Here is a 22610-nt window from a genome sequence, read left to right on the forward strand (position 1 = left end):
CTTGAGTATCAAGAGTACAAGAGTAGCCTACATTTTCTAAATATTGCATTACTACTGCCACAGTGCTTCCCAGCTAACAATTTATGGTTTCCAAAACGTTCTGGGAACCATAGTTTTTGGTTTCGGAAACGTTAGTTTTTGGTTCCCAAACGTTACCCTAAGGTTAGTTTTTGAGCAAGTTTTGGTTCCCATGGAAAGTTTGCTGAACGTTCCGGAAACGTTAGTTCTTGGTTATATAAAACGTTCCCTGAACGTTATCTAAAGGTTGCAAACTTTAGAGAACCTTCCCCTAACGTTCCCCAACCGTTGCAAACTTTAAAAAACCTTCCCCTAACGTTCCCTAACCGTTGCAAACTTTAGAAACCTTCCCCTAACTGTTCCCATAACGTTCCCTAACATTTAGGGAACGTTCCCTTCCCTAAATATTGCAACCTTTAGGGAACCCTCCCCTAACATTGCAACCTTTGCATACCAATTACTTTAAACAGCACAAGCAGGAATGCATTATTATATATTAGCAGGAAAGAATGAACAGGCAAAATTGATGGAACTTATAACTTTAATATAAAATTATCAAAAGACAAAAAAAACAATATAAAAGGCCTCACTGTATATATATATATATATATATATATATATATATATATATATATATATATATATATATATATATATATATATATATAAATTAGACTTAGTGTTAGCTAAGTATATTAACATAAGGCATTTGACTTTGGTAGGTGCTACATTCAACAAATAGACACACTGTACAATAGACAACAATATACATTGTGGCAGATACCAACACAATATACAAAGACATAATACCAATACAAGTACACATGGAGTGGGCTGTTGAGTGCAAAGTAATAGTGCAAATGTAGAGTGCAAGACGTATATTGGAATGATAAAGTATGTAATGGGCAGGTAAACGGTCAAAGTGGGGATGACCCCACTTATCTGCAGTTCAGGAGAGTGACGGCAGTGGGAAAACAGTTGTTCTTGTGTGTGGTTGTTTTTGTGTGCAGGGATCTGTAGCGCCTGCCAGAGGGGAGGAAGTTAAAGAGTGTGTGTGCAGGATATGTGGAGTCTTTGGTGATGGTCTCTGCCCGCTTAGGTCCCAGAGTACAAGTCCTGGAGGGAGGGCATTTTGTTCCTCCTCTCCTGCAGCTCAGTGACTGTCGAGCAGGACGACAGCAATATGTCATCGACTGGAGCAGAGGGAGGTGACTGGGAGCTCCTTAAGAGCATGAGCAGCTCATCCATCTTCTCCTCAAATGCGTCCATTCGCTATTCCATGCGGTAATGGTTGTCCTTATTGCTATGGAAAATGGATGGTGTTAGTTTTAGTTGTTAAATACATTATATACCTGCATATGTGAACAAATTAAGTGAGTGTTCTTACCTCTTATTTCCGTCTCCATGGCCAAGCCACCTCCCTCTGTGTGATGAGTCACTTGTGCTGTTTACAAGAACAAAAAAGTTACTTACTCTCAAGTTCCTTGTCATGAAATTGTATTTACTTGGAAATGGAAAATTCAAAGACACTGTACCTTCAACTGGGTCCCAAGATGAAGTGGCAGGCGTTATAATAGACCCATCCAGCTCTGGGCAATGAGCTGGTTGCCTGTGTGGTGTTGACTCATCTAAAAAGAAAGTAAATATGAATATTGGTCAGTTAATTTATGGTAGGTTTCTTGCACATGACATTTGCAAAAGATAAACCTATGCTGTTACATTAAACAATCGCTAAAAAGAAAAAACTCACATGCAGGTGGTGGAGGCAGTGACATCTGCTGACCTAATAAAAGGCAGGAAGAGACAAATACATCAGAACAGTAACATGATATGCACTAGGTTAATAAACATGAATGTCAGTAGTTCCATGGTAGGAAATATGACTCAACTGGTTTTCTTAAATAATACATGTATAAATGTTAACTTACAGACAGGGCTTCCAGGCACACGCACCATCCTGGAATGCTTTCTTGCTTGCGGAACGGATTCATCTGAAATAAAAGACCATACAATCTGCACTGATTGCAAAAAGAATATTTGAATTGTGCAAATAATGTAGTCTGTATTTAAGAGGTCTTACCATCACGTGACCATGCACTGCCTTTTGTGGACGCTCGCATCTTCTTCCGCCTCAATGCTAGAAGTGTCCATCAGCCGCTGACATTTTTCCATAGCTTTGGTGTATGAATCTACGTTAAGAGAACAACGTTTTTGTGAGCCAGTAGTAGAGCAAAGCAGTATTTCCATATAGAGAAAACTATTATTGATAGTATTGCAGCAATCAGTCATCTGTACACAACCAGATTTTCTTAACTGGATATTTGGCCCAGCTTTTGACTTGATTTTTGTATTGTAGCCCAGAGAATTTCTAATGGGGAGACACAGCATCCATAGAAATGCATGGGCTTAGTTTGTAAAGCCAGTATGGCAGCTGTGTATAGCCTACTACACACATTCCGCCCCTTCCTGTATGCTTCCCAACAGACCTCTGAAGTTCGCCTACAAAAAGGAACCAAAACTGCCATCTTTGCCTATAAGGAGATCAGGGTGTTAATTTAACCTAACTACCTATGACAAGTTACATTGCAAGTTAGGTCTGGGGTAGCAAAAATCTAAGTTGCTGTCTTAACGTAGGCCTGTTGAAGATCACAGTTAGCCTACCACTCGAAGGCAGAGGACAAACGTGTGTTGAGCAAAATGTCTGCATTTCAGACTTCTTCGTCCACGGGAGAGTGCAATAATTCTCTCCCCATGTTATTTTCCCATAGCAAAAATTGCAAGATAGGCTACCGGATCTCAGCTTTTTGAAGGCAAAATTCAGAGGTCTATTCACTTGAATCGTCTATCCGATCAACTGTGTTGCAAAATGGCCGCCGACAGTGTAGCCTGTACATTATCTATAGCCATCTCTATGGCTCTAGTGTAGCCTACATATGCAGGACTGTTCAGTAGGTTATACCAACTTAAAAAGCCTCACCATCTCAGTATACCCACTTAAAATAGACTAGGATACATTTGGGGTTGATCACAGTATAGCCTACCCACTACAGCTAACTAGCCTACATCCCAGTAGCCTAGATCCAGCTACATACAGTAGGCCTATATCCACTAGCCTACACCACTGCTGCCGGGTGACTTGCCTAAAAGGACTGACTGTACACTAAAACTAATTAAAAGAAACGGTAGCCTAGTGCTATTATTTGTAACATCAACGTGAGCAGGTTAACACGATGACACAAAACATACAATGCTGCAAAACATAACACGTTGAGAACAGCTCAAACAAAGACGAACGAGCAATGTGCTCTGGTAAATTACAAACTTGGCAGAATCGGAATATAACAAAGCCCTACAAGTGAAAGGACTTAAGGTTAAACCTCAAACCCTTGCATTACAACCACTAGGCCTACATCATAAAAAACTGTAACATATTTCACTTACTTTTGTGAGATCGAATTCAAGACGAGTGTAATCCATTCCAAGACTTCTTCCAGCGGTGTTCAAGAATCACGGAATTCAAACAGAGACCGTTTACGGAAGTCAGGACAAGACTTCAATCGATCACCTGAAAGCAGAGACGCTGTCTTCCCCCTACTGGCGTGGGGGTAGGCCTACGTGTAAGGGAGAGCCTGTCTGATTGAACTGAAGTGAATTGTGAAATGAAATAAGTGAATTTTCTTAGTTGTGAAAAGTGTTCTATTGATAGATTTTTGTTTAAAGTTCACCTAATACGTAAAAAAAAGCACAAAAGTATATATTTTTTATTTAGTAAAATTGATATTAGCCTAAAATAAATATTATCTTGATATGATGTTTACCTTACTTAGATTTTATAAGACCAATCATTTGAGTGGATCTAAATCAAGTGACTGCAAACATTTTGTATGTTACTTCAAAAACTGAAATGGAGCTTGTGTTGTTATTGTCTCCAGTTTCTAACGCTGATAGAGGCGCAATCAATCACACAATGCTATATAACACATTTAACACGGCATGGAATTGGAATGAATAGAGACGCATTACCATTGACGTCATTGCCACCTAATCAGATGCCTCGAATGCAAATAATGTAACATGTGTGAATGTAAAATGGTAATGGTAGGCTACAGGAACAAATTAAACATGTTCTGAATGTATTCTAGTGATAGCAGAAAACTATTATAAAAATATTTTATATTTTATTTACCGAAGTATTATTGTTTGTTTAATCCAACGTGAAACTGCAATCGGTTCTGAATGCAGACCAGGCGTTGTCTTCCCCCTACTGGCGTGGGGGTGTAACGGTTGGACTTTTATATTGAGCTAAGTGAAATGTGAAATGTAGAAGTGAAAATTGTTTTATTGATAGATTCGTGTTTTAAGCATTTTCACTTCATACGGTTACAAAACTGAAATCAAGCACAAAAGTATTGTTTATAGCAAAATTGATATCAGCCTAAAAATAAATATATTCTCTTACTCCTTTTCTTAATTTGATTACATAAGGCCAATCATTTTTAGTGAATATCAAGTGACTGCAAACCTTGTATATGCTAGGCCTACTTCAAAAACTTAAACGGAGCTGGTTAAAATAAACATGTCAAAACAGCACTCAGAACAACCAAAAACAACCAATAACAACCAAACGGGAACATTGTGTGAAGGTACTGTGCAACCATAGGAGAACGTTTTGGTTGGTTGGTTCCCTTAACGTTTATGAACGTTAAGGAACCCTTAGGTAACGTTCCCTAACCGTTAGTTTTTGGTTTGGTTCGAACTACCCTTTAGGGAACCATACACTAACGTTCCCGAACGTTCCCTTAACGTTTTGTGTTAGTGGGGTTACATTTATGTACGGAAACGTCCTACATGGAGTTATGAAAAATGTTAACGTTAATACCTTGGAGAATGTAAAAGGAATTGGAGGTAAAATCATTTCAGTCATTTTCAGTAAAATCATTTCAGTCATTTTCATCTTTTTACCATGTTGCCAGGGATGGGCAGTATTTCTAATACATGTATTTAAAATACGTATTTCAAATACAAATACTATTTTGTAATTAAAACACTTGCGAAAACTATCATTAACTTGTTCAGAAATTTTAAATAGTCTGGCGAGGTGGGGCCACAGGTTGGCACATTCCCGGGATGGACCTGCTAGGGTTTCGTCTCTTATCTAAATCTGACCATGGAGTTGACTTTGGCGGAAAGCTGAAGGTGATTGCTGATAGGCTGTCCCAATCAGTGGCGCCTGCACAATCCAATCACGTTTGAGAGGGAAACAACAAATTGAGGGTTTCTGAGATTTTTCTTTTTTCCTTTTTTTTTAGAAGTAGTAACGGGTACTCACGGTTATGGATAGAAATGTAGTGGAGTAAAGAGTACAATATTTGCCTCTCAAATGTACTTGAGTAAAGTCATGAGTACTCCCCAAAAATGATACTCGAGTAAAGTACAGATCCCTCAAAATTGTACTCAAGTACTGTACTCAAGTAAATGTACTCCACGTTATAAACTTAACCTAAATAGTCGGCTGCTGTAAGCTACAATCTGATTTTTTTGTATACCCCTGTTGTCTCAATGATAATAACATCTCATTTTAGTCTATATTTCAAAGTTTGACGTTCATTTGGATTATTAATATAACATTGTATTTTGTCATTTTTGGCGAAGACATGCATTCCGTTAGGGATATTGAACATATTTAACATTCTCTAACCATTGTGATTTCGAATTGGTGCAGTTTTCAGCACAAAAACTCATTTTATTCTTTTGCTTTTTTGCATTGCTCTATGCTGTTCTATGGTGCTTTCTGCCTCTTGGTTGCGCACGCATGTTTTCGTGACGTTCCATAGAAATCCATGTATACTAGGTTCAACAGTGGTGTTTGAGATTGCTGTGTTATTGTTGTGTGTGATCGCTAAACAATTCATAGGATCAAATCAGTTTATTTTGACATAGGCTACGGGAGCCTAACTGACATGTAGGCTAGCACATAAGCCTATTCTGTTTTCATTTATTAGCATTTGTTGTGATTATATAATCAAATGACACTCATGATAACTTGAAATAGAAGGACAGAAGGTGACTGATGTCCACAAGCACGAATTTCACAAGACAAATTAGAACAAACTGTTCCGGTAAAAATATTCTTGCCATAGACCTCTTCAGAATAAGTCCCGCCTCCTAACTTCCGTATCCATCCAACCTTCGGTCGTCAAATGTCTATGGGAAATAACATGGCGTTTTGAAAGATCGTACCTGTCAAACTCTGTTATGGGGGGTTTTTCCTGCCATTAATAAAATTAAAATGTAACTCGTTTTGCCATTTAATTTTCAAAGTGTCAGTGCAATTATCCTGCCAAATTTGAAAATAAAATGAAATATATACATTTGGCTTTTAATTTTCCTGATAAACACAATACATTTGTGACAAAAATAAAAATAAATTGAAAACGTCTATTTGTCATTTCATTTTTATTACCATCCTGGTATATTGCTGCCAAAAATGAAAATGAAAATGTTAGTTGGAAAATGAAAATGCAAACTTCACTTTGACTTTGCCTTTTCCTGACAATGCGTACAATGTATGCCAAAATGATAAATAAAATGAAAACTGACACCTGCCTGCGATTTATTTTCCATTTCTCGATTTTCATTTTCATTTTCAAGTTCACAACATGCAAATGAGCTGCATTGTTAATGAGATGTATGTGGGTGGTGCTCTGGTGACGACAAATTAAATGCCTACCATGATCATGATTTAGCTTTAGATCAATAAACGCGGTTGGTTGACGGCAAGATGGCAGCCAGATCGGTCCAAGACGAGGCCGTAGCGGTCCCCTTGTATCACACGAGGCCGGCCCAGGCAGGATATCCCTGCCGAGACGATTACAGCCTATGTGCAGTTAGGAATGACAGCAACAAAAATCGCGAGCCTGCTCAATTCGTCGGAGAGGACAGTACCTAAATCCAAGCTCCTGCATTCTACGCCATACTGTCCTCTCCGACGAATTGAGCAGGCTCGCGATTTTTGTTGCTGTCATTCCTAACTGCACATAGGCATGTTGTGAACTTGAAAATGAAAATGAAAATCGAGAAATGGAAAATAAATCGCAAGCAGGTGTCAGTTTTCATTTTATTTATCATTTTGGCATACATTGTCAGGAAAAGGCAAAGTCAAAGTGAAGTTTGCATTTTCATTTTCCAACTAACATTTTCATTTTCATTTTTGGCAGTAATATACCAGGATGGTAATGAAAATGAAATGACAAATAGACGTTTTTTTTTTATTTATTTTTATTTTTGTCACATTTTTGTATCGTGTTTATCAGGAGAATTAAAAGCCAAATGTATAGATTTTCGGTGCCGTTTAAGTAGTATAGTCGGCATCCCGGTCAATTTTGAAGCTATTTGTAACTATGTGTAGCCTATGCAACCCGACTGTTGTAGGCTTGCCTACCACTCTGCAGTGCCTTGCCTACCATTCTTGCCTACCACTCTAGTTGTAAACAAACGGTGACGTAACATTAGAACGGAGGTAAAGCAGGAATCATATATGCCCATGGTTGGCTGAACACAGACTAATGAGTTGCTTACTGATTCTACTTAGTTTAGGCCAGAGGTCTTCAACAGGGGGTCCGCAGAGGTACTGCAGGGGGGTTGCGAAATCTTTGGTTGATTAGACATTTTTTTATTTTGTATGCCATATATATAGTAGAGGGGATCCCTGCTCCTCTCCATCAGTTTGGGGACCCCTGGCGTGAAAAACGTTTAGGCTATATGATGGCCTATGTGATGGCAAGTGACACAACTTGCATTTTCAAGCATTGCTACTTACCCATATCCTCTTCATCACATTTTAAGATCAATGGTTGCCAGTAAAGAAAAAAATTTGCCAGTAAAGAAAAATGTATCAGGATATTTTTATGTCAGGCAGGTAGTAGACTCTAGCATAACATTCTGGAATGAAGTCATGTTTTTGGCCTCATCAGTGAAAAAAAACCTACTGTACTGAATGTTGAAATTTCCCTGTATTTTGGGTGAGTAACCCGTAAAATCTCCCTTATTTTCAATGCTCAAATATAAGCCCGGGCTATTATTTGGAGTTTTACGGTATGTATGGATTTGCGCACCTACAAACAGTCCCTCCAGGATTTCGCGAGGATTTTTTGAGATTGTTGCAATCTAAAATGCCTGATTTCGCGACAACTTTTCTAAAAAAATGTGATGGAAGTTATGGTGTTTTTAGCTGTTTGTTGCGAAGAAATTGCGAGAGGAAGTGAAAATTGCAAAAATAGTTCAGATTTTTTTTTTTTTTTAATTGAGGGTAATTAAGTTTAGTAAGACCAAAATTACACGGATCATCTTGATGCTTATTAAAAAGGATAAGTAAAGGTAAATAGTAAGGGTTACAGAAAATCAAAGTAGGCCTACTTTATTTGTGTAAATACTTTGACTGGGGTAATTCACAAAGCAGTATAACCTTTCGTAGAACTGTCCAAAAAAGACCCCCCTAAAGAGATGGCATAATGTCATATGTTTCAATACATTCATATATGTTGTAATTCATATTAAGTTCATATCTTTTTAATAATTCATATTCTGTGACTTGCATAATTACTAATAGCCAACTAAGTATCTAGTAATTTCATATTGATTTAAACTATTAGACTACACTTTTCTTTAATGTTATTACATTGGTCGTGTGTAAGTCTAATTGACTGCCTGCCACTTTAAGGACGTGAGAGTAGCGTTATAACCATAGACAGTAAAAGAAATGGACGAACAGACTCTGTCGTTTTCAATGGGAGGGCACAGAGTCAAATAGAACGATTTTTCAGTTGGTCCCCCCAGTACTGCGCAGACTCACACTTAACTTCGTGACGTTAGCCATCGAACTGAATCTTGTAACTCATATGATAGATACACAGACATTCTTCTCACACTTCCTTCGCCTTCAAAGTCATCAAAGTTAAACATTTATTTATGTATTATTATTAATATCATCCTCACAAGTGATACCAAGTCGTGTTAATGTTGAAGCTACCACACATGATCATCTTCAAAAACAGTCATGCTAAAACAAAACAAAAAAGTTATAGCCTTGAAGCTAATCTTCTTTCCACTTTTCCGACCTACGGTCAATCCATCGAAAACCTCTGAAATGATTATTGTTAGTGCCGTTTTTCATTAGGTTTACTTGCCTCTATGAAATGCTTTACTTGAACATACAATGTGGCTACATAGCTTTGTTCATGAGTTTCCGTGCTGGCTGGAGCTTCTTATCCAAACAATACGGTTATCCCCCTACCGCTACCCCCTACCCCCGGTTAGCTTCACTACAACCGGACATGCTAAACATTCTTCTTACGGGAACCTAACGTTACGTACGAGGTAGTCGAGTCTTGTTTTGCCTTTTATTGTTTATGTAGATTACACAGAAGCTACAATATCGGCACAGGATATACGTTATATGAAGTTATGGTATTTTAAAAAAATCCTAAAATGAATGGGCTTCTATAGGGGTTAGCAGAGAAGTGGTCCCTCCAGCTTACATTGATTCTTCTACTTCCGGGAATTCGCCTGCCCCCTTGGTTATAAGTGGATTGGAACGCTTGCATCTCACTGTGTTCGGCTACGACTGGAAATAACTTTTTGCATAGTGCATTACGATATGTGGATAGAATTCGGGATGTTTTCTATGTCATTAGTTAAAATAAATGTTAAAAAATAACTTGTATGAAATCATTCTTGGATCATAGAAGAGGTAAATGTCTTACAATGTTATTAATTTCTATGATTTTGGTAGCACTGCACTACACAAACTGAGCCCACAAGCTAGCAAACATGACACGAGCTAAAAGGACATCTCCAGGTGTAAACGTTTGCCAATGGGTTGCATATTGTAGCCTATTCAAATGTCAGTAAACCAAGTAGGCCTTAATTAACTTACTTTCATAGCTTAGGCAGGTAGCACGGGAGAAGTTGGTTATGTCGCCGGACACTCTAAGTGACACACTAAGCGAGGCTTTAAAGATAGAGATGCAGATTGAAACAGCCAGAGTTATCCACAAAACTATCTTCCCGCGCTTCCACGCAGCCCGCCTTAACCCTCTAACGGCTCCCACACACAGCTGCGTTCCGTCAAAGCATGCCAGTGGGTGTTCCCGATGGTAGCTATGCAAATGAGTTGAAGTAAAACCGTAATGTGATTGGTTGGTACCGTCCGTAGATTGGCTTGATTGGCCGGTGCCGTCTGTCGGTGCAGCAACAGCTGAACTCCTCAATGCGAGTGGCGGGAGAAACGCGACGCAACGGACCCACAATTCAGTTCGGCAACGGATCACGTGAGCCCATGTAAAGTGAATGGGATGCGTCTCCAGTAACGCGAAGCACGCACAAGGGGGCAGGCGAATTCCCGGAAGTAGAAGAATCGACGTAGGCTGGAGGGACCACCTCTCTGCTAACTCCCATAGAAGCCCATTCATTCTAGGATTTTTTTGAAATACCATAACTTCATATAACATATATCCTGTGCCGATATTGTAGCTTCTGTGTAATCCACATAAACACTACAAAGGTTACCCGTACGAAGAATGGTTAGCTTGTTTGGTTGGAGGGAAGCTAGCTTTGACGTAATCTCTCTTTCGCGCCGTAGGGAGATAACCGTATTGTTTGGATAAGAAGCTCAGTCCACCTTACTGTCTATGACGGTAACTCATAAGCAAAGCCTAGCATACACGACCGTATGTTAAGGTAAAGCATTACACAGAGGCAACCTAATAATAATAAAAAAGTAAACCTAATTTAAAAAAAAACGGCACTAATCATTTCAGAGGTTTTCGATAGATTGACCATAGGTCGGAAAAGTGGAAAGAAGATTAGCTTCAAGGCTATAACTTTTTTGTTTTGTTTTAGCATGACTGTTTTTGAAGATGATCATGTATGGTAGCTTCAACATTAACACGACTTGGTGAGGATGATATTAATAATAATACATAAATAAATGTTTAACTTTGATGAATTTGAAGGCGAAGGAAATGTGAGAAGAATTTCTGTGTATCTATCATATGAGTTACAAGATTCAGTTCGATGGCTAACGTCACGAAGTTAAGTGTGAGTCTGCGCAGTACTGGGGGGACCAACTGAAAAATCGGACTCAGTGCCCTCCCATTGAAAACGACGGTACATAGTTAGGTCTGTTTGTCCATTTATTTTACTGTCTATGAGCACGCAGCTGTGTGTGGGAGCCGTAACCGCCCATGTCGCAATATTGCGACAAGCGTCATTACTGAATAAAACAGACGATAGACGCGAGTACAGTGTAAAATCTCATTTGTACTCTTGACCACTAGTTGGCAGACACCCAGAGCTTCGATTCAAGCTCAACCTTTTTTTTCAAAGTTTTCAGGAAGCATGCGAAAAGACCATAGACAGTAAAAGAAATGGACGAACAGACTCCGTCGTTTTCAATGGGAGGGCACTGAGTCAAATAGAACGATTTTTCATTTGGTCCCCCCAGTACTGCGCAGACTCACACTTAACTTCGTGACGTTAGCCATCGAACTGAATCTTGTAACTCATATGATAGATACACAGAAATTCTTCTCACACTTCCTTCGCCTTCAAAGTCATCAAAGTTAAACATTTATTTATGTATTATTATTAATATCATCCTCACCAAGTCGTGTTAATGTTGAAGCTACCATACATGATCATCTTCAAAAACAGTCATGCTAAAACAAAACAAAAAAGTTATAGCCTTGAAGCTAATCTTCTTTCCAGTTTTCCGACCTACGGTCAATCCATCGAAAACCTCTGAAATGATTAGTGCCGTTTTTAAAAAAATTAGGTTTACTTTTTTATTATTATTAGGTTGCCTCTGTGTAATGCTTTACCTTAACATACGGTCGTGTATGCTAGTTTTTGCTTATGAGTTACCATCAGACAGTAAGGTGGACTGAGCTTCTTATCCAAACAATACGGTTATCTCCCTACAGCGCGAAGAAGAGATTATGTCAAAGCTAGCTTCCCTCCAACCGAACAAGCTAACCATTCTTCTTACGGGTAACCAACGTTACGGACGAGGTAGTGGAGTCTGTTTTGCCTTTGTAGTGTTTATGTGGATTACACAGAAGCTACAATATCGGCACAGGATATATGTTATATGAAGTTATGGTATTTCAAAAAAATCCTAGAATGAATAGCCTTCTACAGGAGTTAGCAGAGAGGTGGTCCCTCCAGCCTACGTCGATTCTTCTACTTCCGGGAATTTGCCTGCCCCCTTGGAAAAGACGCGAGAAACACACGAAGAAGACGTGCATTTCCTCCATAACGCGGAAGCGATGCGGGCCATAGTTTTGCACAAATTGAAGCAGAAATACACCAATACACGTGTGACGAAGTCTTGGATCTGTTATTCACCTATTATGATTCTGAAGGAGAATATCTGCCTTTTGGAGAATAAGATCGATCGTCTATTGACTGATAGTCACAGTGCGTCTGTGAATGTAGGTACGTCTTTGCGACAGTGTCCACTAAGCATACCATGCTTATTTCGACCGATTTCGACCCTCTGCCCAACATAGCTGGAGGTGCCAGTGGCAATAGTGATGATAGTGTCCGTAATGGACGTGGTATAGACAGCAGGGGTTGTAAAAACAGGGCTCTGAAGAACTACAAAGTCACCCGCGATATGGAACTGATTTGACCAGGCTACTTTATTGTATAGTAGCATAGGGTTTGCGATTATAGTAATAGTTTACTATTGTTGGTTTACATGTGACTGTATTCCTGTTCATTTGTTATGTCGGTGAAATGACAAAAAAAGAAAGAAAAACTGCTCAAATATGTTCAACATCTAGTATTTACTGAAATGTGCATAATTCACGGTGGTTACCATCCAGTGACGTCATAATATGCAAATTAGATGAGTAAATTTACCCCCTTCATAAACTTCTGTTCATACTAAATGATTTTCACATTAACAGTAGGACTTTATCTCTGCCCACTTGCAAGCCATGGCCTTTTGAAATTTTTATGTACAAATCCAATTTATTCTTTTTAAACCCTGGTGGCTAAAGGGTTAACTCAACAGGTCGAGGAGCCTGAGCACCTGCCTAGCCCAGCATCGTCTGAGGGAGACGCAGGGATACACTACGCGGACCGCACACGTGGCGAGCGGCGCCGCGGCTGTGGCGATTGTGGTTCTTCCTTGCACTCCACCAAAGCCCACGAGTGCCCCGCCAGAGGACAGGTGTGTCAACGCTGTGGGAAAAGCAACCATTTTGCCAGGGTTTGCCGCTCTGCACCAGCCACAGCGGGACCGCAGGCTGGTCCACGACACGGGAAAGGTACCACTACAAGCCCCACTCTCATACATTCAGTCAGCTCTGCTCGTGTACCGTGCACTGTGGATTTGGATGGAGTAGGTGTACCGCTGCTGTTGGATACTGGGGCGGCCGTATCACTTCTCAACTGGCTACACGGGTACGGTAATGCAAAGATCTCCCTAGTCGGCTCCCTAAACTGTGCAGTACGCCATGGGAGCAAATGCGTCCCGACCTTCACCTTCCAGGTGGCAGAGCACGGTGCTAACCTCATGGGGCTGGACCTCATCACCAGCCTGGGTTTCACATTCCTGGACAGCGGCGGGGCACCAATCCTGCAGGTCAGCTCAGCATGGGAACAGCGATGGCCGCAGCTCTTTTCAGGCCTGGGCTGCCTCTCAGCCTTCATGCATTAACCTCTCCTGCACACGGACACGCACGCAGTCATACAGCCCCTTCGACGCATTCCCCTAGCATTGCGCGACTATGTCAAAGCGGAGCTGACAAAGTTGTTGGAAGCAGGCATCATCGAACCAGTCGACGCCTCACCATGGATCTTGAATCTGGTGATTGGCAAAAAGAAAACAGGCGGCTTGCGAGTGTGTGTGGACCTGAGGGCGGTAAACAAGGCTGTGGTACCAGATAAATACCCGCTGCCCACTGCAGAAGAACTGACCTCACAGTTTTATGGCTCCAAGACATTTTCCAAGCTTGATCTCCGCCAGGGCTACCTGCAGGTTCCCCTGCACCCAGATTGTCATAACCTCACTGCCTAACCTTTGCTACACCAGGATGCCTTTTGGCCTTTGCTCTGTGTAATGGAACCGAGCGGAAGTTAACATTAACCAATGTGGGTGTGGCCAAAGAAGCAGAGGCAGTAGCTGAAGATGGACAGTAATTTATTATTCGACTTGGATCGAACCACCAAGCAGAAGAGTCCATAGAAAAATGCTAACAATGATAATCTTCCAAAATTGCAATATTGAACCAGTATGAAAAATCAGCTTAAGCCTCTAATCAAAATGCAGGGGAGCTGTAACAGAGTCATAGTACTCAGTACACATCACATAGACCAGACAAGACTAACATCAGACTAGACAGAGGGGAACATATACCTGGCGACCAGCACCATTTAACATGGACAGGTAAACACTAAACGATCAATTAACACCCAATAGACAAGACAGACTCTGGGCCACAAGCATAAATATATTACAGATGTCACTAGCAGAATTAGCAAAATACATTGTTAAATAACAGACTCGGTTACATGTGGAAAGACTAATCATCGATGCGGCTTGATCAGGACCGTCTCGAAATCCCCCACAACAAATTAACATAATGGAACGGTCCAATGCCGCCCGGAAACAATAAACAGTCCATGGCATCCAGTCGGCCCTCCTTTGCCACCGGACCTTCAGAAGCCGGAACAAGAGGACGACTCCAAGAACGCAAATCGGTAGCTATCGGTTGACAAACATTAATACTTTACCCAAGCTTACGCGTCTAACTCAGACAAACAATAAACGTGCCACCATTTCTAATAGCTCCGTCTTGTGTTGTTTTGCACATATCTAGCCACATAGCAATGGCCCATGTATGAGTGTATGTGTTGTGTGTGTGTGTGCAAATATCAGCTGATGCGTAGAGGACGAGTGCCAACAGGTCACCAGTCATGTGCGGTCGTAGCTAGACCATCACACTCCGCCCCTAGCTGTTTTCAAAAGATAATGTCTACTATCTTTGCTGGCATCCCTGGAGTGGTCGTTTTTCTCGACGACATAGTGGTGCATGGACCAACACCTGCTATCCACGACCAATGCCTGACACAGGTACTGGACACTCTGGCCTCTCATAACCTCACACTGAATGGGGAGAAATGCATCTTCTCTGCATCTGAGGTGGAGTTTGTGGGGTTTCGCCTGACCCCAGAAGGCCCTCTACACTACAATGTGGAGGCCATCCAACGGCTGCCCATGCCATCCAGTCCTGCCCAACTCGCCTCCTTTCTAGGCATGACGGCTTATTATCTGCGCTTCCTACCCCAGTATTCTGCCACTACTGCTCCGCTCCGTCTACTCCTCAAGAAGGACGCCCCATGGACATGGACCCCGGCCTGTGCGGACACCATCACACAGCTGAAGTCTCAACTTATCTCACCACCTGTGCTCGCCCACTTTGACCCGTCCAGCCCAACTCTTCTCACCTGCAATGCCTCAAACTTTGCAGTTGGGGCTGTGCTGTCTCAGCTCCATGACTGCATTTAGCGGCCGGTTGCGTTTGCCTCACGGGCCTTTAATCCAGCAGAGCAGAAGTACTCAGTGGGGGAGAGAGAGGCCCTGGCCTGCGTCTGGGCATGTGAGTGCTGGCACATATACTTGTATGGCCGTTCATTCACTCTCTGTACAGACCACCAAGCGCTCACAGCTCTGCTTGCTACATCCAGATCAGGACACAGGCCTCTGCGCATCCATCGCTGGTATGTTAGACTTCACCAGTATAACTTTACACTGCAATATACGCCAGGCCAAGAGAACGTGGTGGCAGACCTACTGTCACGCTCTACACCCTCTCTGGCTACTTTTCCCTCAGCCACAGACTTCAGTACGGACACCACAGACTCTGACCTTATACAGCTCTTCCACTCTCCGCAGGAGGCAACGGTATCACTGCAGGAGCTTCGGCAGGCCTCTGAGGAGGACTCAGTGCTGGCACAGCTCCGCTCCTTCATCCACTCGGGGTGGCCTCCAGTCTCCAGCCTCCCTACCAGCCTGACACCTTTTCACCGCTTTAAGGATTAGCTTTTCTGCTGGAACGATCACTGTGTGGCCCGGGGCCACCGCACCAGTTGTACCCCTTGCCTTACGGGCCCCGGTGCTTGCCATGGCTCATGAAGGCCACCTGGCCGTCGTCAGGGTGAAGCAGCGGTGCTAAGAGGTGGTCTGGTGGCCAGGAATAGACAGGGACATCGAAGCCATGGTCATGGGGGTTGAAAACACACACAACAGTGTACAATAGCAATTTTTAGACAATGCGCCAGGCCACTCCCTAGGTTGTTAATTAACACACCCCTGGGCGCATTGTTTAAAAAACAGATGTGCAAAATAAGAAAATAAACTTGGAAAATAGGGGCCAAAATCTCAAAAACTTGCAATACATTTTTTCTTTGGCTGTCACTAATCAACTGGAGAAGTTTCATAGTGATAGCTATTAATTATGACCGCCGCTAGCGAAGCGGGATTGTCAAAGTTTTTTTTTTTTTTTTTTTCCCGTCATCTACTTCCTGAAATTTTGGTCAACGATACCCGGGGCACCGAAACACCGGGGCACATGAAATTTGGTGGGTATGTAGCCCCACTAGACTTTTACGGAAAAATTTCGTTTGGTCCCCGGGGGCCACTCCCCCTCCGCGCTGGGCCCCCCGAAACCCAAAAAATGCAGTTTTTCCTAAATAACTACCTGAACCGTGGCACCGAGGATGAAGAAATTTTTATGGTATGTTGGTCTCAAGGGCCCACATCAACTTAGCCCATAATCACTCATTTGTGATTTGCACCCCCCCGGTAAAAAATGAAAATGCAATATCATTCTGCTTTAATCGCCCCTCTCTTCAGTAAAGACGTTCAGAACTGCACCAAAGTTTATGTGTATGATTAACCTGACATTCTCTGGGGGTATGCCAAGTTTCGTAGAATTTCATCCATGGGGGGGTCTAAAAAATTAAGTTATGTGTACATTTAGTGACTCTACACTCATTGGCCTGTAGATGGTGGTGCACACATATACACATGCACACACACACACAGGCACCCACATACTATCGGTATTAGAACGGCTGATACATAATTACAAATTCAGTAGGATTAAAAGAAAGCCAAAATAAATATTCATCATCATCATCATGGCTGCATTTCCAGTATTGGCGATAAGTAGTCGTTTGTCCACTAGATGGCGCATCGTTGCAGTGAGACGTAATTTTGTTGGAAGTTAATCTAAAGTGGGTTAGAAAGACACTATGCTTCCTACAAGGACAAGACTGTAGGCTACAGTAGTTTACCGCAGAGAACGTCTAAGGGTAGGATGATTTCTGCATGAAATGTAATTCCCATTTCCTCTTGAAGCCGAAATAAATCTGAGAATGTTTATCGGACATGCTTGTTTTTTACTGCAGGTAGGCTACGTTAATCCTATCAATAGCAGAACGTAGGTAAAATAATTTTACCGTTAGCATGGTTGAGTGATGGAGGCCAATTTGATTATTGATGTATTTGTAGAAAACCATAAATGCGTTTATAGGCTACCAAGCAAATCGATAACAGCACTAATTGTATCTTTCGACTGTCATCTCATTTGCTTATGACCATAACCTAGGCTACTAACAGGAGCTAAGTGAGTTAGCCACAACACGTTCGCTACGTGATGGTTTTTAAATGGAAAATATATAGGCCTAGGCTACCTGAAAGATAACCTGTCTATGATCCCGTGATGATCTACATCTCCATTTAAACCAGATGTTTTAGAGCGCACGTTGAGATGTATTCAGGGCAGGGCTGTACCTACACATATTTGTTGCACGTGCTACAAAAATCATTCTTTGCGATGGATGATTTAATACCAACGTTACACCGGTCAGATACAGTTTTGCCTATGGCTATTCCGTGAGACTGAGGCGCTTTTTGTTTGTTCGAAGTGCGTGTTTAGGGTGTGAGAGGGGAGTCGATGTGCTTTGATTCCAGCTTGGTAGTTGTAGTCTATGCGATTAAAAAACACGTGTGTGTGAAGTATCCAAACAATGATAACGCTTTCATTATGGCTGCTTTAGCCACAGACCTTGAGTTACTGTACAGTGGGTTGGGTTCCATTTAGAAGTGTCCACTTCATTCGCCCTTTCCGTGATTCACAGCTACGTGAAATGTATTACTACTGATATGCAAAACTATTAACTTTTCGCCAAGAGGTGGCAGCTTGATACTGTAAGGTGTAAGCCATTGGTTCCAACGGAGATTTTATTTGGGTCGCCAGCATAGCCTGGTGACAATTTGTGTTGTGTAATAGGCCTAGCATAGGGCCTACCTTATATAGCTTATAGTTTGTTAACAGTCACGGTTTTGGCATGCAATGTCTATGCATTTTTGCATTTAGAATAGCTCTAAAACCGGGGGGCGAACACGTCGCAGGGGGTGCGCCAGTGCGTGGATATCTCAATCGCAAAATTAAACAACCATGGACTAGGCTGGGTGAAAATCAAAAGATTGCGTCAAAAGATTGAGCTTAACCATGGACCTCATGGTTGCAAAATGCAAGGGAACATGAATCAGCATATTATTTGCACAAACAATAACGGAGTAGCTCTTCAACTTTGCCCGTTAAAATGTGTATTAACAGTCTCGCAACGCATTTCATGAAGGCCCTTTTGGACATGTCAGTTATTTGCACCACTGGGTAAAACGGCATTTTGTTTTAGACTACTGGTATTTAATTTGTGCATTGACAATAAAGCTGAATATAATTTGAACTAGATGACTAAACCTATGCATATGTAGAAGAAGAAACATTCACAAAAATCCATGACATGACCTCTCTTCTTGATAGCTGTTGAAAACTGCATGGAACTGACAGGGATTGTTTTAGTTTAATAATAAATAAATAAATACATTATGCTGCTACCTTCTGCTTTTCCCAAATACAATGTAGCCTACAGGTGTACCTTTCATCAGTCCAGTTGCAATGGATGGACTATGATGAACTGCCCTACTTGTGATTGTTTAGAGATTTTAAAGGTTTTATAACAATGTTACAGATTTTTTGGCCCAGAAACAAATCTATTCACCTTTGCAGCGCCAGTAGGCTACTTTGTGTGCGGAATGTGTGCAAACACACATTCCAAACAAGCATACACAAAAGTTTCAAGAGTGGGGGATGGAGTAGAAGATGGAGACAAATTCATTAATATGATTTATTTTCGCGGAATGGATGTGCAGGACTGAGCGGCGGTCATATTTTGTACCGCTATGCGGTACATCTAGTTGAAAATGTTGTTCCCCTATTGTAGCCTACTCAATTTAGTGTTGGGCGCAACTTTGACTTTTAATCTCGAAAATATGTTCCACTCCATCTACGGCGGTAGACTTTTAGTAGCCTTATGATTCAGGAGGGTAGTCTATTGGACCAATTAAGAGTCATTTCTGTTGTAAATGTTTTGTCTTTTTGGGCTAGATTGACTGGCCTTATTGGTCCACGAAACGACGTGCTAGTGTTTCGTGGACACAATGCGAACTAGTGTATTCCGTGGACAAAAGGCGTTATGTAACATGGTTTCGTAATGAATACAGGCCTATTCACAAAAGGCATAGATGCGCCCCTGAGCGTTCAGTGCACAACTTAAAAGTTGTTGATATGCATTGCAGCGTTTCGTCTGTCTTTACCTCAACCAAGGAGACATCGAGAAAGGACTGAAGAGGCAATTAACCAGAATCTCGTGACCTGGACAACGTGACACGGATGTTTATTAAATTATACGGAAGTAAACGGAAAAGTCCGTAGCTAAAGCACCAGCTGATAACAGCAAACTTCTCTGCCAATTCATCCCTTGATATGAAATACACGTTGTTTTGTGCCTATTTACTTACTCAGCTAACATTGGAGCAAGTAACGGAGTCACATCTTCGTAATGGGAAGAGAAAATGGCCAGTACCGTACAGGTAAGGCTTATTGGCTAACGTTGGGTCATAACTTTACTAGCGTGTTAAACGGGCTCTGCTCTAACTTAACATAACGTTACCGAACTCAAGTAGGCTACATTGTAAGGTCGGTGTTGCTTCTTGTTTTTCCACCTACTGGTTCCTTGCTCGTGTTCGCACAGCTGCAGGAGTTGGCGTACATTCACAAAAAAGTTGTTTAGGGCGGCGGATTTGAAGTGAAGTCGCATGCGCCACGAGCACTACACACTACAGCCACTCGGACAAAAGACAAGTAATATTTTGCAAGCTACATCATTAAACTGGATTCGATCCTGCTATAAACAAACGTGCCTATATATCAAGCTCCTTATCTCACGGAGCATTGATTACAAGACTGTAACTATCCTTGGTATGGGTATGGGATTCTCTTTTTGGCCTTTTTTGCAAAATCACTTGAAATCCTATTCCTATTCCACACTTACTGTACAGCCACTGAGTTGGAAGCACTGAAATGGAAATTAAACAAGTCAATCACCTGACCTGTTATTTCCAAGACCACCTAGAATCATTGGACAGTAACGGCTTGTGTCCATTATCGCGGCAAAGCCCACCGCCAGGGAATTTCAAGTAATTTGGGGGCCCCAAGCAAAATGGACATGGAGGCCCCCCCACACACACACACACCGCACGCAAAGCCTACAGGAACCACCGCATAGCCATACAGTTCAAGTTCAAGTTCACCCACAGTTTATATAAATACAAAATTTTGACAGTGCAAATACTGCAGTTGCATATATATACTGTGCATTAGATTTGAACATTTTGAACATTTGAACATTTGCAAAAACACCACCGTACCATAAAATCCAATATAAATGTAAAAAAGTGCACAATAACTAAATCCAACATGCTTAAACACACACACACACTCACATTAGCATTTTTCAGTTCTCACAAAGTGAGAAAATAAAACACTGCCATCTTATGCAGAAAAAGGATGCATTGTTCAAACTATAAAGAGTGCAGGTTGTATAGCAATTTAAACATCCAACATAAATACAAGTACACACACAGTCACACACACACACACACACACACACACACATAAGATTAACCTTTCAGGCTATCTTCATCAGTGGAGGTATCCTTAGGAAGAGCCTGAGGGCTGAGAAATGTAAGCAAAGCACCTTGAGGGAGAAAGAAAAGATATGTTAGCATTTCCATATTTTGATATTTAGAAGGGATGCAGCTGCTTTCACAACTACCAATGCTTACTGTAAAAACATCCCAAGCTAATGTTATACATTGACCTAGGCCTACTTGTAGCTTAACATAGCATTTAAGCATTCTGCTGTTTGAGAATTAGACAGACGCACCTGGTGCTTTAAAGACAGTAAACAGCTGGCGTGCATGAATACTACTAGACATGAAAGTTCCAGTCTGCTTTGATGCATGGAATTTATCGTGTGGTTTTCCTAACCCCCATTTGGTAAATCGATTATCACGGTCGAATAGTTAGTATAGCAGAGAAGCTATGCCACTTTCATCAAAACCTATTACAAAGCTATAGCAATGTTATGTCATTAAATACGATAAACAGTAATTCTGGAACAGATCTGCGTCTTCCTTATCCCGTTAATAAACATATTACAGTATGTAACCATATTCCGTCCGTTCGGGAAAAAAAAGTTGCGCTAACTGTTCTAGTTTGTTACAAGCAGCATGGGCCGTCAGGCAGGTAGTTAACATAAACATTTTTTGCTAGGCTAGCCTTCCTGCTGCGACATTATACCATTTGTACAAGACAAGTAGAGCTATTTTATCCAGTGTAATTTATCACTTACCACTATCTTGTTTTTTCTTGTCATCCTCTTCCTTTCTCTTTTGGCTTACGGACGCATAACTCCGCTTCATTATGACTGCCGAGGTTTTATATTTTTGCGGCAGCAGCAGAGACCACAAACCTGGCTGGCTGGCTGCTGTCAGCGACTACTGAGAAGGGCCCCCTTGAGGGGCATCCCGGTATTGCCGGTAACAGTGTCGTTGCACTTTACTGCATTGACTATCAAAGGGGCGCTCACAGTTTGTCGTTGCATTTTATTCTTAACCAGTCGTTGTTTTGAGGCCCCTGGCCAGCTCGGGGCCCCAAGCAATTGCTTGGTTTGCTTGCCTTCTAGCGACGGGCCTGCCTCATCATCATTTCCTATGGAGAGCGGCAAGGCGGGGTTTACGCTTCCGCAATGCACCTTGGGAAGGCGGCGCGGCCATTCGAACAGAAGCGGCGCGTCAAGAAGTTGGGCTCGGCTGAACTTTATGCAAATGAGAGCGGCTAACGCGAGGCGATTAGCCAATGAAATGATAGCCAGTGAAGTTCGTCTCTTGCGGGTCCTACCGGAACGATAGTGCCGGAATTGAACAGTTTAAACTACACGCCCACAAGCGGCAACTAATTTCAGCCAATATACGCCCACAAGCGGCGAACGCGAGATGGGCTAGGCATCTGCAAGCGTCTATGCGCCGCAATAATGGACACGAGCCGTGAGTTCGTCAATAAACGCCCCCCCCCCCCCCAAATCCTCCTCGCGTACGTGAGGGGCTATCA

General features: G+C 41.8%; 2 protein-coding genes and 1 long non-coding RNA gene across 6 annotated transcripts in view; 2 read left to right on the forward strand and 1 right to left on the reverse strand.

Annotated features, from left to right (window-relative positions):
- Positions 1 to 22610, forward strand: part of vwa8 (von Willebrand factor A domain containing 8) — an 833026-nt gene that overhangs the window by 324170 nt on the left and 486246 nt on the right. The window lies entirely within an intron of this gene.
- On the reverse strand, positions 1586 to 4058 carry LOC143099767 (uncharacterized). 2 transcript variants are annotated; one of them, XR_012981744.1, is made up of 5 exons: positions 3460 to 4058; positions 2099 to 2207; positions 1947 to 2009; positions 1769 to 1801; positions 1586 to 1646 (listed from the first exon to the last, which is right to left on the reverse strand). It is a non-coding gene; the product is annotated as an uncharacterized LOC143099767 (long non-coding RNA). The 2 variants fall into 2 exon arrangements; XR_012981743.1 differs by lacking the exon at positions 3460 to 4058 and having other exon boundaries at positions 2099 to 2895.
- The window catches only part of cln5 (CLN5 lysosomal BMP synthase), a 37444-nt gene continuing 34474 nt past the window's right edge, over positions 19641 to 22610 (forward strand). Inside the window, exon 1 of one of the 3 annotated variants that reach the window (XM_076264203.1) lies at positions 19641 to 20029. In XM_076264203.1, the coding sequence (XP_076120318.1) occupies positions 19923 to 20029 (107 nt within the window). In that variant the 5' untranslated portion in view covers positions 19641 to 19922. The remainder of the gene's footprint in view (positions 20030 to 22610) is intronic. The other 2 variants (XM_076264202.1, XM_076264204.1) reach the window with 2 other exon arrangements.

Source organism: Alosa pseudoharengus, unplaced genomic scaffold, assembly GCF_046254945.1.
Source record: "Alosa pseudoharengus isolate Yale_2024_CS ecotype anadromous, Long Island Sound unplaced genomic scaffold, YU_APseudo_1.1 YU_APseudo_1.1_scf_3, whole genome shotgun sequence".
NCBI classification, from domain to species: domain Eukaryota; kingdom Metazoa; phylum Chordata; class Actinopteri; order Clupeiformes; family Clupeidae; genus Alosa; species Alosa pseudoharengus.